At 50.5% G+C, this 16,591-nt stretch overlaps 1 protein-coding gene across 1 annotated transcript in view; it reads left to right on the plus strand.

Annotated features, from left to right (window-relative positions):
• The first annotated feature begins 8,084 nt into the window (after positions 1–8,084).
• The window catches only part of LOC133355660 (ataxin-7-like protein 1), a 38,654-nt gene continuing 30,147 nt past the window's right edge, over positions 8,085–16,591 (plus strand). The window contains exons 1-2 of the mRNA XM_061573049.1: positions 8,085–8,756; positions 13,925–14,014. Coding sequence (XP_061429033.1) covers positions 8,621–8,756; positions 13,925–14,014 — 226 coding nt within the window. The 5' untranslated portion in view covers positions 8,085–8,620. The remainder of the gene's footprint in view (positions 8,757–13,924; positions 14,015–16,591) is intronic.

The raw sequence follows: 16,591 nt of genomic DNA on the forward strand, positions 1-16,591 counted from the left end.
GGGTTGTAAACATTTTGGTGCTACACGCGTGGCCACCAAAGGGCATCACGTAGACTGAGTGGTAAAGTGTTGTGATTCGTTCAACCTGAAACATCGGCCCGTAACTCGAATCAGCCACTGCTCCCTGATGGATAAACTTCAAAGCGCTTGAGCAGTTAACATTCACGAAACAACACGCGACTTGAGTGGAAAGCTCGTTTATTAACGTACAGTAACGGGCGCTTGTGTTGCGCCCGAAACGTCGTGATTTAATTTATTTTATTTTCTACCTACGTGACTTTACCGAAAAAAACAAAGAGTATGGATCCCTGCAGTCACGAAAACTTCAAATCTAGATTGAACGTACAGTAACTTTCAATGCAGTGTTTTTTTTTATTTTCACCATAACAACCAAAACGCACGTAGACGTCTTTCACCCGCGAAGATAAAATGAGTGGCGTTATAATCGGAACTCGGTGTCAGCGCTGGGGTGGAATCCACGATGAGCGAAGGACTCCTGTAATTTGCACACGCTGGCAGTCACCGCACCCCCCCAATCCGAGTACTATCCAGGCTCAGACCTGCTTAGCTTCTGAGATTTGACAGGATTGGGCACATTCCAGGGCAATACGCACACACACTCTGCGTTATTAGATTTCGGGCAGCACTTATGACAGACAAGTGTTCACATCCAGAAAAACAAGTTTTGAGTTCAGGAGCAATTAGATGTAACACCTGCAGTATGAACGCAGCAAAGCTGAAGCCAGATGTGATCATGGTGACGGTGGAAGAGCGGTTCCTTGAATGATACGTGGTTGAGACTACCCATTCGCCACACTTGAGAACGCGGTTCAATTATGGGCGGCCGAAACCCCGATTCGAACCCAGCGTCTCAGTGGTGCCGTCTTCGTGTGTCTGACCTGAAGAGCAAAGAGCATAAGCCATCGTCACGCAAACTCCGGTCATCCTCGCAGCAGTGCCTTGTGGCTAACCATCGAACAAAGATGGTCACTGCATTCCACGTTTTTCAGACGCGCTTCTGGGGCCGTCTGGAACGCTCTTGCTTCCGATATTAGGAAGCCACTGGAGCTATACACTTTAAAAATGTGTTATGGAAAACGAATTTCTTTAGAACTGCTTTTTACATGTAGTTTTCTGTCCTTACCCCGCACCTCCGATGAGCATGGCTAGCTACGTACGGTGCGAAAGAAGTTCAGAATACGATACATACACACGTGTCATCTGAGTGACAAACGGGAGGCGTGAAGCCACGTGGTGGTGTGGGGGCCGTTGGCCCCCGGGGTCCCTCCCGCCTGCATCCCCTATTCGTTTACGTTACCCCACCTCCCTATTACCCGCTACGGTTTCGCCGGCATTCGAACGCGACACCCCTACTATTTACAGCCTCGCGCCGCGCTCCCACGCTGCGAGCATACGTGCGCACATCATCATCAATCAAACGTCGTGCTCGCAGTATAGCCCTGTGCGGCACGTTACCAATGCGCATCCGTATTATACACGTAGTGAACGTGCGCGCACACACGCATACAGCTCCACACGCGATACCCACTTTTGCGCCGCTCTGCGCAGCGCGCGCCGCCTGCTGGCCGCTTACGTTATGAGCGCGCACCTGGGGGACGCCGATTACGCACGCCGCGAGCTTACGCACACAGTACCACACGCGTTCCCACACGCTCACACTGCACGACAAGATCACGCGAGACCACGCTTCGCTATTAATGATTTATTATCCGCTACCTGGAACTAGATGTTAAATCAGTGAGTCGACGAGGCTGGCCTACGCTGATACCTCTATACCTATTCCCGATTTATCTGCTATGATTCTAATTCCCCTTCTTACTCACTGTTAAGTGTCCACGGCGGTCCGCTGATCCCGGTGCTCACCGCGCGCCTCGGTGCGTCGCACGGACGTCCGGGTCGCTGGCTGGAGCTGCGTCTGGTCGCCTGGCGCTGGAGTAAGAGAGCGATTTCCCCTCTGCGCTCCTCTATTTATCCTCCCTACCTCCAAAGGGGATGCTGCGCTGAACAATGGGCTCGTGCACCCCAAGCCCGCGCACGGCAGTCCCCAGGCGCTGTTGATATGCTAATCAGTGAGCGACGTTGGCGGCGTACATCCTAATTACTCCCTTACCCTTCCTAACAATGGGGCCTGCGCGCTCAAGCGCAATTATCCCAACCCCCCATGACTATGCGCAACAGCCCCTGTGACCCCGCTATTCATGCTGTCTCGTGCCTCCCCTGCTTGCCCCGTCGACTCGTGGGGGTGTGTGTGGGGGGAAATGCGCCTCAACCGCGGTGGCCGAATGCCCCACGCCGCGACCACACCATATTAAGGCCGGCAGCAGCGCCGCGGTACCACGTAGCACGGGGGAGGTCATCCAATTCCCTGATCGCCGGAAACCGTGAGAATTAATCCCGATAAGGGTCTCTCGGATAAAAACCGGTCGATCAGGTAACCTTCCCTTCCAGCTCTATGGGGGGGGGGGGGGGGAATGCGTGCGGGTGTGTGCTTATGTGGGGCGGGTGATGGGGGGCAGTGCGGTGGGGGAAGCCGGGCGGCTCCCTGGCTCGGCAGAGCGGCCCCGTCGCTGTGGCACCACAGTGGTGCTGGTGAGACGGACAAAAAAGACAAGGACCCCCCCCTTTCGCCTGAACATTGTTGAGACAAGTGCTGATAGCGAGTAGCACATATAAAGCCCGGCACGGGACACGAGGTGGTAGGTGGCCAGCACCACGCCCGGCCGCCTTTGTCTCCCCCCCGCATTCCCATGCCTACAGCATTATCCAGGTACTTACCAGGTTCCAAACCAGCTTAGCTCTCTCAGATCTGCACCGGGTATTCATTTGAGGCTGAGTCGACCTTGGGGAGGCCCAGGACTGGTTCAGATAATCGTCACTGGGTGTTGGTCATGAGCGGGAATCGAACTCGGGCCGCCGGGTTTGTAGCACAGCGCGCTAACCGCTACGCCACCGCTCCCCGGGGCAGACGCAGAGGTACCCTCCGAGAAGAGACCCCACGTGACCCCCTAGGTAAGATGGCCGCTTCATGCGGCACGCGTCTATTGTACATCAGGTGGCGGCGGCCACCTTGCCTGGGGGGACAAGTTCAATCGGTGTCAGCACAGCAGATTGGAGCCGAGATTATAAAAACACATTCCTGCGGAGGGAGCTGGTAGGCAACGTTGGGTTGCTTTGTCAATGGCCTGCAGGGTCAACGGCGGCGTGGTGTATTCCGCAAATATGCCCGACTGTGAGGGCGGGCACAGGCCGGCGTGAGTAGGTTAAACGTTGAGTTTTATAAGGGCACCACGGGGTGACCAGCCCCTCCCCACCCAGCCCCACCCCTCCCACCCCCCACCCAGCCCCACCCTCCCCACCCAGCCCCTCCCCACCCTACCCCTCCCCACCCAGCCCCTCCCTGCACGACGGACGGACACAATAATCCCCTGTGGGCTGGTGTAACCAGGAGGTTCCTACCAGTAAAACGAGGTCTACTCAACACACCAGACATTAACACCAAACGATAAGCATCGCAGAGGTGCCTTGGTCAGACTCTACAAGCCTTAGTTATAAACATTAGGGGCCGTCCATAAATGACGTCACGCACCTGGGGGGTAGGGTCAGACATTTGTGACGATGTGTGACGAGGGGGGAGTTTGAGAATGTGACGTCACATCAAAATGCGCAACTTTAAATAAATATAGAATTGTTATAACAACACTAATTGTTATAACAACACTCCTACAACATCAGAGTGCAGCGCCAGATTAAATAGTACTACAATGACAATAGTTAAATTTATTTTCAAAATGGAAATATGGTTTTGGGCGGGGGGGGGGCAGAGCGTTGTGACGTCATATTTGAGGGGGGGGGTCTGACTTTTTGTGACGCCGTGTGACGAGGGGGGGGGGTAAAAAATCGTCCAAAATCGCGTGACGTCATTTATGTACGGCCCCTTAAATTACAAGAGCCTTATCCCAGCTCTATGAGCCTAGTATTTAAGAAAGGTGCATGAGTCTGGATCAATGAGCATGTTTAAAAACGCCCGCCTTCACCAACCCACGGTGACCATCGTGGTGAAGTATGGTCAACAAACCCCCACGACCCGCACTGCGTGGCGGGGCCCTCATCCAGCAGTGGATTGACACGTGCTCTGATTTCTTCACACACTAAGCCAGACACCAAATGATGGAATTGGCCAACCATCCACATGTAGCAGGATCCTCGCGAGAATGGCCTTGAGACTCAATGAGGTCTGCCTAGGCAAATAAATGCAATTGTTATTACCTCTTCCATTAACACCACTACTAAAATGTAATACTTATAAAGTGCCTTTCACAGGTGATAAACAAAACACACACACGCCGCAGGCTCACACCAATAAAACCCAATCCTAAAACAGAGGATTCAATAAATAGTAATACATTTCCATGTATGTTCACGTGACCACTTTGTTTATTTGGCTGTGTTGGGCGGAGGAGGGAGTACAACACACGTATGTATGTGTGTCTGTATGTTGAACTTCTTACGCACCGTACGTAGCCTGCTGTGCTAATCGGAGGTGTGAGGGGAAGGACAACAAACTAAACACAAAAAGCAGTTCTAAAGAAATTAGTTTTCAATCTAGATTTAAAAGTGCATGCTCTCGTGGCTTCCAAATATATTTATTTTACTCACGCAATCTGACCGAAAAATCAATTATGAATCGAAACACAACCTATGTAATTTTCAAAGCAATTGTGTCGGTAATCAGAAAATAATGGTTGTGGAAATTGCGTTCATGTTCTGGTTTAAAAGGCCGAGTTACCATGAGAACCTTGACGCGCATGTCTGCACGGCCGATTGTATGATTCTAAATTGATGTTTCGGTTAATGAATGCCATGTATCCAACACCACAAATGCTTTATTCGCTTAGCTTTTGTCATTGTGGTGACAACTCAGATGACTCTTGTGAATCGTGGTCTCTTGAGTTCTCACGAGGTCCCACAAAATCAACTTAAGACTATTTCTCGTGCCAGAAACCCAAATCTGACCAAATGACAGCATGGAGCTTTTGACTGCGGTGAAAATGGTAAATATATTCCAATAATGTAACTCTTTAGACATGATTGTAAGGTTTATGTCAGGGCCCACTATTCGGCCTTGTCATCACAATCGATTTTCTGTTAAATTCCACACTTGTTTTGTTAAACAATTCCACGCGCTTTGGATTTATAGGCATCTAACATTTCAGCCGCAACTCAACAAGCTGGGCAAAGTAACAGGACGTGTGCGTCACAGGAACCACAACAACAGGAGGAGGAGGGTATCATGAGTGTATATTTTAAGTCGTGTCATTTGAAATTGGTTTATGTTTTCCATAATAGAGGTTTTTTTGGGTTAGATCGCGTAAATATATAAATGTGTTGTTAAAAGCCGCCACCACCCGACACAGCCAACTCGTAAGGGCTGACACGTAAACAGAACATGCCGATTCGTCACTAGTACAGCACTAGTGTGTAGTGTAGTGTGTAGTGTATAGTAGTGTAGTGTATAGTAGTGTAGTGTATAGTGTAGTGTATAGTAGTGTAGTGTATAGTGTAGTGTATAGTAGTGTAGTGTATAGTGTAGTGTATAGTAGTGTAGTGTATATTGTAGTGTATAGTAGTGTAGTGTATAGTGTAGTGTATAGTAGTGTAGTGTATAGTGTAGTGTATAGTAGTGTAGTGTATAGTGTAGTGTATATTGTAGTGTATAGTAGTGTAGTGTATAGTGTAGTGTACAGTAGTGTAGTGTATAGTAGTGTAGTGTATAGTAGTGTAGTGTATAGTGTAGTGTATAGTGTAGTAGTGTATAGTGTAGTAGTGTATAGTGTAGTGTATAGTGTAGTGTATAGTGTAGTATACTAGTACAGCACTAACCGGTGTGTTGGAGAGCCAAGCCACAATATTTACAATCTGGGTACGGCATTTCGCCAGTAATTACAACTAGCTTCATCAGGCGACAGCCAGATTTGGGTCGGCAACAGGAACCAGTGCCAACAATTGCCCAACGTCTGCGGTCCTATATTCAGATGTTTACCTAACTCCATTAAGGTCACTGCATAGGCGAGATAGTCTGATACTGGAATAGTCAGTGGGACCTGGGACAACGACAGCGATGTAGATGTGGATATAGTTAACAAATATATAATTCCCTTTATTTGTCCAGGAAAGTCTGACCGAGTTTTAAAACTCTTTTTGGGGAGACGGGCATTGAAATGTTCGGCCAATTTGTTTTGTGTGTGTAAGAAGAACGAAAAACCTGGAGAAAACCCCATGCATTTGAGGTTACACTCAGCACTGTGTGTTCTTGGCCACCCCGCATTTCCATGCCTACAGCACCATCCAGGTACTTACCAGGCTCCAACCCAGCTTAGCTCTCTCAGATCTGGTGGATCAATTTGGTGACACTGCGTTGGCTGTGATGCACAGATAAGCAGAACAGAAACTCAACACATTTGTCAATAACGCTGTGGTCTTAAAATAAAACACGTTCCTTCGGAGTGGGCAGGTAGGAACTTGGTTGGACAGCCCATTCGTGCACGACAGACAGAAAAAATTAACCTGTAAAAACAAAGTTTTACACTCTAAATCCTTTATATGCGTGGCGGCTAGAGTCCTTTCGTCCTCTGGCTTGAGATGGCTGCCACCTATGGGTCAGATGATTTCTGCCAGCATTAAGCAATTGGTAATTAAATATTTTTAAAAAATTCCCTAAACAGTGTAAAATTTTGAAAAAAAAGTTTTCACTAAAATTAATTGTCACGCACAACGAGTCTGTGTCGAGAATGTCAGCTCGATTGGATCACGGGAAGTGGGTTAAAAAACGACCGAAAGATTTGCACGGTCGTAAGCAAGCAAGCAAGCACGCAAGCACGCAAAGCAAGCAAGCGAACTTAATATAAAGGATTTAAAAAGAATCCCTGGTGGGCAGTGTGGAACCTGTTGTTCCTACCTGTAAAAAGATGCATATTGGGTGTAATTTCAGGCAAAGAAGAAGAGCCATTGCCCGAAACGTTACCTATTTTCGATAGTTTCCCTCCAGAGCGACAGTGTTAATGATGAAAGGGTGGTTACATTTTTGTTTTTTATCTGATGAGATCACGTGCATTCACGGGAGTGTTACCACCAGTCCAGGTTTGAGCCAGTGTAGTCCGGGTACTGGCATCTGTGTTTGGGTGGCAAGGGTTTGATTTATGCAGGTAAAACATTAAAGTAAAATAAAATATACGTCGTGATTTTTATTTTATTTTACTTTTATTAATTTTAATGTTTTACCTACGTGACTTTACCGAAAAAACCTAAGAATATGAATCCTTGCAGTCACGAAAGCTTCAAATCTAGAATTGATTTATGCAGTTTCGGTATTGCTGTGTGGGCGCCGTGGTGGCTATGAGATGTTATCTCGCTCGCCTGGTATGCAGGAGGTCGTAGATTCGATCCTAACCCTGACACCTCTATATTTGGAGTTTGCGTGTTCTCCCCGTGGTCACGTGGCTTTAGAAGCATGCATTTGAAATATTTCGCTGCTAGAAATTTGCACGTGATAAGCCACTTCGTTGAGCTATCATTTGTGGCCAGGTTCCTTCTGAAAAAGAGGCCTTACCTGGTAAAAAAAAAAAAGTTTTGCAATTAATAGTGTTGAACTTTATTGCAGTAAACTTCACAGTTTTGATCACAGACCCAGGCCAACTGAGAAATGTTCCCGGGATTGGTCTGCAGTGGAAAAAGTCTCGACCCGAATTGACAATGATTTGGTCTTAGGCGTTGAATTGTGGCTAACTTTGCTTTGTGAGATTTGTGGCATCACCCTGGCAATCAACGAGGTGCTCTTGCAAAGTATTTATTGATCTTCAGTTAGAATTTCAGATGCAATTCCCTGCATTCATTCAAAATACACCATTAACCATCACCTTTTAGCACCAACAGTTAATTCTCCACTGTCGGCTGCAAACACGGGCACTGAAATGGGAGGGGAGTCGATAGGTCGTTGTCGGGTTAAAATTTTTTTTTTTAACTTCCAGCTACGTAACGGGCGCTCGTCTGTGTGTATATTACCACCTAACAAAGCCCGACGCTCACTTAATGGAGTGTGTTGGTGGCTTGTTTATAATTAATTTACTCGCTGCCCAGCAGGCAGCCGATGCTGCTGCTGCTGCCCCCATGGTGGGGGTCCGGGCGGCTGTCGGGGGCGCCGCGTGCCGCCCTCTAGCGGCCGCGTCCCGGCCGCGCCACTAGCCGAGCCCCGCGGCCACCCAGCGCCTCAATGGCGGCCTAAGGCGGCGCCCTCCCGTGTTGGCCTCCCGTGGACGCTCGCGAACGCATCCGACGTCGGCGGTCAGAAAGGAACAGCGCATCGAACCCTCGGGTCTCTCGAGCGTCCGGGCGGCCTCACAAACGGGCGTCCGGGACCGATTTTATCGGCGGATGTCGACGGATTGTCCCGCTGCCGGGCGGGCCGGGCCGGGCGGGCCGGGCGGGCCAGGCGGAGCGGACAAGGCGGGCCGAGTGGGCCGGACGAGGGCGCGTGCCGGCCGGCGGGTCCGGCTAGGCGACGGCGAGGCTCGGCCGCGGCCCCGGGGAAGGCGCTAGGCCGCTCATGGCGGCCGCGGACGGGGAAGGCGGTGGCGACGCGCAGAGGGAGCGGAGAGGGAGGCGGCTACCGAGCCCCGAAGCGTTCGCGAGTCGACCCTGGGCCACCCTGGTGGACGCGGCCAGGGTTCAGTGCGGGGATGGTGAGCCATGGCGGTTTCTTTATTGTGGGTGGTTTTGGGGGGGCGGTCGGTCGGTCGCTTCGTCATCATCATAAGTGGGGGGACACGGGGTGATGATGATGATGGTGGTGGGGTCGATCTTGCGGTCGCTTGTGTTGAGTGGTGATGTTGGTGGTTGTCGTTGCTGTTGCTGCTGCTGGCGGTGTTGCGCTTTGGGTCGACTCGGCCCCGTCAGAGGAACGTGCAGTTGGCAGCGCTCGCCCCTTGTGCACCGCGCGCGTGGCTGTCCCGTCATGTGAACGTGGAATGGCCGTCCTTGGCTTCAGTGTGTTACGCTCGTCGTTGTCGTGATTTGAATTATTCGACTGCGTCATAGTAATGTGGAATGACTCCTGTGCGTGGTACGATTCGGCACGACTGACCCGTCACGGTAATGTGGAATGACCACGACTGGCCTCCTTTACACCTTGCGCGTGCTACGCGTTGGCATGACACCGCCTCGCCATAGTAACGTGGAATGACCGCTGCTGGGCTCGCCTTCAATGCGCGCCTCGCAGACGCTATGTTTGTGTGTGGGGGGGGGGGGGGAACATGGTCAGTGCATTGGGAAAAGTCTGGCACGGGTTTTGTTGCGTTTCGTGTTGTGCGTGGCGAACGGGCGAGGGCGGTGAGGAGTAAGTGACTGTGACAGCATTTGCCACATCAGTGGCGTGCGTTGTTGTGTTACTGCCGTGTTACGTTACAGATGTCTGTTACAGCATCAGGCGCAGGCACTTGACCATCGTCGCGGTCAGTCAGGTCGCCAACCATTGCATCATTGTGTCTCGTTCCACGCGTGCACCACTCAGTCCTCCTTCAGTCACTCATTCCCCACTCGCGCGTTGCATCTCGATCTGCATCCTTCCACCGTCGTTCCATCATTTACCCCAATCCCAACCCATCCATTTACCCCAATCCCAACCCATTAATTTACCCCAATCCCAACCCAACCATTTATCCCAATCCATCCATTTATCCCAATCCCAACCCATTCATTTACCCCAATCCCAACCCATCCATTTACCCCAATCCCAACCCATTCATTTACCCCAATCCCAACCCATCCATTTACCCCAATCCCAACCCATCCATTTATCCCAATCCCAACCCATTCATTTACCCCAATCCCAACCCATCCATTTACCCCAATCCCAATCCATCCATTTATCCCAATCCCAACCCATTCATTTACCCCAATCCCAACCCATCCATTTACCCCAATCCCAATCCAACCATTTACCCCAATCCCAACCCATCCATTTACCCCAATCCCAATCCAACCATTTACCCCAATCTCAACCCATCCATTTACCCCAATCCCAATCCATCCATTTATCCCAATCCCAACCCATCCATTTACCCCAATCCCAACCCATTCATTTACCCCAATCCCAACCCATTCATTTACCCCAATCCCAATCCATCCATTTACCCCAATCCCAACCCATTCATTTACCCCAATCCCAATCCATCCATTTACCCCAACCCATCCATTTACCCCAATCCCAATCCATCCATTTACCCCAATCCATCCATTTACCCCAATCCCAATCCATCCATTTACCCCAATCCATCCATTTACCCCAATCCCAACCCATTCATTTACCCCAATCCCAATCCATCCATTTACCCCAACCCATCCATTTACCCCAATCCCAATCCATCCATTTACCCCAATCCATCCATTTACCCCAATCCCAATCCATCCATTTACCCCAATCCATCCATTTACCCCAATCCCAATCCATCCATTTACCCCAATCCATCCATTTACCCCAATCCCAACCCATTCATTTACCCCAATCCCAACCCATTCATTTACCCCAATCAATCCATTTACCCCAATCCCAACCCATTCATTTACCCCAATCCCAATCCATCCATTTACCCCAACCCATCCATTTACCCCAATCCCAATCCATCCATTTACCCCAATCCATCCATTTACCCCAATCCCAATCCATCCATTTACCCCAATCCATCCATTTACCCCAATCCCAATCCATCCATTTACCCCAATCCATCCATTTACCCCAATCCCAATCCATCCATTTACCCCAATCCATCCATTTACCCCAATCCCAACCCATTAATTTACCCCAATCCATCCATTTACCCCAATCCCAACCCATTAATTTACCCCAATCCATCCATTTACCCCAATCCCAACCCATTAATTTACCCCAATCCAAACCCATCCATTTACTACACCACTCGATATGCGACCCCCCCGGTGGCTCAGGGGTAGAGCGAGAGCTGCACTAAGTCGGAAGGTTGCCAGTTCAAATCCTGTTCCAGGAGGGGGGGGTTCAACTCTTCAAATAAAAACAATTTATTAACACTTTGTAGGGAAGTAAATTGTGGTTTAACACGTAGGCTTTCGCGACCAATATCATCCATAATAGAGGTTTTTTTGGGGGGGGGGGTTTATCGACACATTTATATATTTACACGATCTAACCCAAAAAAACCTCTTGTAAATTGTGCTTGTCCCATGGGGTGGACTTACTCCCGCCATAGGAATGTAGAAGTGCCCATCACTGGCTCAGGACTGTTAATGGGATGCGCACCATCTCAATGCTCGTTTAGGGCAGCACGTGGCTTTGACCTGACTTTCACATGGGCACTTTGGCCAGATAGAAGGGGCCACTTGAGTGCCGCGTGGACTCGTGGCAGCCCCGGTGATGTTTTGATGTTGACCTTGGAGGGAGCTGGACGACTGCCTGGTGACAGCGGCGAGCCCAGTGCAAGGCGTCCATCGATGATGATCCGATCCGTTGTTTTAAACTGCGCTTTGGCACGCTCGCGGGACACGCGGGGAATCGCGAGCGCAGGAAAGCCGTAATTTTTCTTCGTGAAAAACGCTGCCGAATGTTTCCTTTAAGGCTAATGGTTAGAAAAATGCGCGCGCATGCGCGGGAGAGAGAGCGCGGGACAGGTGAAACGGAACAAACGAGAGAGGAAGTGCGGACGAGATGGCAAGTACAGACGGAAAGGAATGAGACCCACTGTACCAAACGATGAAGGTGGTACAAAGCTGACCGTACGAATGAAAGGCAGCACAGACGATGGGACGGGCAGTCGAGACGGTACAAACGGGGCAGAACACAGTGCAAACTAGACACGCTAGACATGCAGGACAAATTAGTCAATGTGGAGCAGATGTACCTTTGCAACCAAGGCTTTCCGTCGAAGCTGCCAGTCAAACTCTACCTGCATAGTCTGAACTTCCTCCTAGCCGTCCATGCTGCCGACTCCCCTGCCCCTGACTGACGACCTCTCTCTAGAACATAGATTTGCCCAATATCTTGGTACAGTGTCGGTAGGTGCGGGTTGCATTTAGATGCTCCAGTAAATAAATCCACGTATTGTGGAGACCCATAGACTTGCATAGAGACCCATAAATTCACACGGAGACCCACACACAATTGAGACAAAATACACTGCAGTTGATTCTTGAATCGAATCATGACCTGGAATCATGACAATTCATAAAATTCTCATTACTCTTTATCTGGCACACCACCACACCTCTGGCTATGACAGTGGCTAACACGAACGTGCCACCTGCTGCAGTCTTTTTACCAGTGACGTGAAACATTTTTGGTGAGCACTCAGGCTCTGGTCACGAGTGAATTGTTCTGTGCCCAGCGAGCAGCGTGAGGCCCGTATTCTTAGTCACGGCTGAGCTCAGGCTTGGCTCTGCCTCAGCTTGAGCCGGCACTGAGCACGCTTCCCAGCCACGCTCAGGATTTCCACGGAGCTCTGCCTGAGCTGGGCTATGGCCGAGCCGCTCGCGCGTCGCTGAAAGCAACGAAGCGGCTTCGAGCCCGGAGCATTAGAGGCCGAGCCGGAGCCGAGAACAAGGCCCTGAGGGTCCCTGGAGGAGCCACGGGGGGACCCCCGCATTAATCGTCACGAGGCGTAGCGCTGACACAACACGTGTAGCACCGGCCAACGCGAGCGTGGTGAGCGGACAGCGCGGAAACGCGCGGTTCATCACAGCTGCCACAAACCCACAGCACACGGGCCTGGTCCCGTGACCTCTTGCACACGGGCCTGGTCCCGTGACCTCTTGCTCGCGGGCCTTTGCCATTCCACCGGGAGCCTCGGCTTGCACCTAGGCAGGCACAGGTCACACAGGGCAAGTGGTGGGTAATGGCGGCCGAGAACGAGGTGACGTTTTTATGTCGCACAGGGTTTTCCCACAAGCTCAATCTGCTGCTGGATGTAAGCCCACGCCATTTCTGTCACGGGCACGGGGAGAGAGGGGTTTTCGCCATACTTCACCATGCTGGTTAGTACAGGTTGGTGATGGAGGAGGCCCAAATATCACCAGCCACAGCCGGGAATCGAACTTTGGTCACAGTAATAGTGCGCTGAATACTGAGCCACTGCTCTTGCCCCTTGTATGTGTGCACATGCCAACAAACAGGTCATATTGGTGGGGTTGCTCAGTGTTTTGTGGGTGCTTGTGTGTGCAAGCGGATGTGAATGTGTGTTTTCAGGTAAAAGGTCACGTGTGTTTGTGTGTGTGTAGGAGTGGCTACAAGCCTTGTGACTTGCGGGTCATTCCTGGCCACGGCAAACATCAGTAACGAGCGGTATCGGAGCCGCCGCTAGGTTGACGAGGCCTGAATGAGGAGCTGGTGTGATGTCTCAGAAACATGAGCACTGGGGAGATGAAGGCAGCGAGGTGTGCGTGGTACTGGCCATGCCCTCATGGCTTTAATGGGTGCTCGCGAACAGCATTTGGTTTTACGACTAATAACACATGTGTTTGTGTGTGTTTGTGTGTGTGTGCATATGTATTTGAGGAGCGATAGTGTAGCGGTAAGCGCGCTGCGCTATGAACCCGGCCACCCGAGTTCGATTCCCGCTCACGGCCAACACCAGTGACGATTATCTGAACCGGTCCTGGGCCACCGCTAGGTCGACTCAGCCTCAAATGAGTACCTGGTGCGGTGTGTAAACATCACCACTAGGGAGACGAAGGCGGTCGGGCGTGGTGCTGGCCACCCACCCCCTCGTGTACCGTTGCGGCCTTCATAGGTGCTCGCTAACAGCACTTGCCCCTACAGTCTGTTAAGGCTATACGGGGGATCTTTGTCTTTATCTTTGTTTGTATTGTGCTCCTCTCTCTGTCCCAGGACCTTCTGACTGGGAGGATGTTGGTGCCGCTGGCACTGGAAAGGATTCGTCGCACAAGAACCGTGAAGTCATGCGGCTCAACAGAGAAGGTGACGCGGTGGGGACGTGCAATGCGTGCGATCGGTCGGACCTTGACCTCGCTAGCTGGATGGCTTAAGGGGGGCAGTTCCACAAAGTAGGGAAATCTCTCGGTCACAAAGTCGCAATCATCCAAACACATTCAACTCTCAATGATTTTCCAAGCTCTGAGAATTTTTTATATCGGTTTTACTGTCTTGCGACGCACCACGCCATTCTCTATAGCAGAGAATCTGGGAAACCAGTGCGCCAAACTCTGTGTGTACCAGAGGTCACTTGAAGGGACCTCATTAGGTATTTCTGTGATAGCTGCTTCTATGGGCTGGGCAGTTAACACGCAGTGAGGTGGCACAGTGGGAAACAGGTGGTGCATCTGCCAGTCATCTGAGTTGTTCAACCCATGGCACCTGCGTCTGTCCCGCGACCTCCTGTCAGCAGCGAGCCTTCCACACGTCACGTGACAGCCTCATAGTGCACCTAGCCTGGCACAAGCACCTTCATGGTGACATCGTAACTTGATGGCGAGTGGCGGCTGCCGGCTGCTTGAAATTGTGCCCAACGCACGCGTGGGTTCATTGTTGATTTTGTCGTAATTTTCCAGCGTTGGAATTGTTAAAAACATTTAATAATCACAAATAATTGGCATTGTGCACTAGTATTCTTATTATCATCATCTAATATACATTGAGGTTTTATCTCAGCTGTTTTTTCTCCATGACCCTGTTTTTTGTTTTCATATTGTTTTAAACCTAAATTCCTGCATCACAACTATAATAATACAACTGCGTACAATTCTGCGGTGGTGCTGATCTATGGCTCTCCGCTGCATGTTCAGGTCGTGCCACCACCGCGTGTTGGTCGGCGCGATGTTGTCTGACGTTTGGCCCCACGCGCTAAGAGCTTCTTTGGAAACTGAACCTTCATCAGGAACTGAAGAAGGTTCCAGCGCGTGGAGCGACGAGTCGGACAACATCGTGCCGAACAACACGTGGTGGCACGACCTAAACACACCGGATTGTAACGATGATAATATTATTCTAGATATATATTTAAACATGTGTTCATTTGGGAAAGTTTCTGGGTGTGTGAAGACTGTTTTCAGCAGGGTTCCCGTTTAGTATCTTGGCCCTGTGTTTGATAACTTAGCAAATATACACATTACAAAACTTGGATTTTGGTTTCTATCTGCACCACATGTGACATGCATGTATGGGCACAGCTCATTGTCAATCCACTGCTGGATGAGGGCCTTCCCCACGCCTTGTGGATTGTGGGAGCTGTTTGACCAATACCACACCGATCAGTGCCGGTTGGTGAAGGTGGGGAGCATAGTCATTGGAGCATAGTGCAGTCCAACAGTAGATATTATATTGCTGCGCTGTCCTCTGCTGATAACATGGCCCCATAGTGGCCTATGTAAGACATGTACATGGTGGTTACCCATCCAAGCACTATCCAGGCTCAACCCTGCTTAGCTTCTGACCAGATCGGGCGCATTCCGGGTGATTTGGTTTCATAACCTGTTTATCAAGAAAAGGAGGAGATCTTCACCCAGTCTGAAGAACTGCTTCTCTGCATTGGCATGTTTGGCCAACTCCATTGATGAGAGTTTGGCTTTGTGGGGGAGGAAAACGGAGAACCCGGAGAAAACCCACCACGCATAGGGGTTAACACTCAAAGCACCACACAGATAGATTCAAAATTCAAGCGCTGTACTGCTACCTACTGGGCACTATGTAGCCCAAGATCACCTGGCATTCCCATCCAAGTTAAACCCAGGCTCAACCGTGCTAAGCCCTTTGAGATCACGCGAGATTGGGTGCACGTGATTGGGCCTTCCCATTGACTACTCGTGATGTGACGCTCCATCGAGTCGTGGATTCAAATCGGTTCTGATGTTCACTTAGTACCTATACACATTGAGAAGCGCGCGTGAGGTTATGTAAGATTCAAGCAATCGTCGTGACATAATTGGTTTCTTTTGAGTTAGAGCGTGTAGGCATGATGTCAGAGCTATACCCCCTCCGCCACCCAAGACAGCCAAACACATCAGTCATTGTCACAAACCGGTTACCATGAAAAAGCAAGATTAAATTATGAATCTTAACATTGATCACGAAAGCCTGCGCATGGAAATAGTTGCCGTTAATCACCAGGCCCGAGCCTGCTTGGCAGGCCGTCGTTGACAAAATGGAACATTGCGCTCGAAGCGATACGTCCATCGCACGCCAGCATTGCGCTTTACATAACAGCTCCGTCACAACGACCCTGCCCATCGCTGCTTCTCCGTGCGCACTCACGGACACATGCACACACACCCACGCACACACATATGCACGCACGCACACACATATGCACGCACGCGCACACATGTACATGTAAAAACAAAGACGGAGAGAACCTGTAGCACCATGCAAGTTGTTGGAGCAAGAGTTCCGTTAGCGAACATCTATGAAGGCCGGCACAGCGCACTGGCGAGGGTGCAGTGTGGCCAGCACGACGCCCCGAGCACTTGATGATGTGTCCTGGTGTTGATGTGTTTTCTATGAATCGTACCACCTACTTGTATAAGCAGGCCCCAGACCGGT

Source organism: Lethenteron reissneri, chromosome 51 (assembly GCF_015708825.2).
Source record: "Lethenteron reissneri isolate LAM-NWPU_2019-01 chromosome 51, ASM1570882v1, whole genome shotgun sequence".
In the NCBI taxonomy this organism is placed as follows: Eukaryota; Metazoa; Chordata; class Hyperoartia; order Petromyzontiformes; family Petromyzontidae; genus Lethenteron; species Lethenteron reissneri.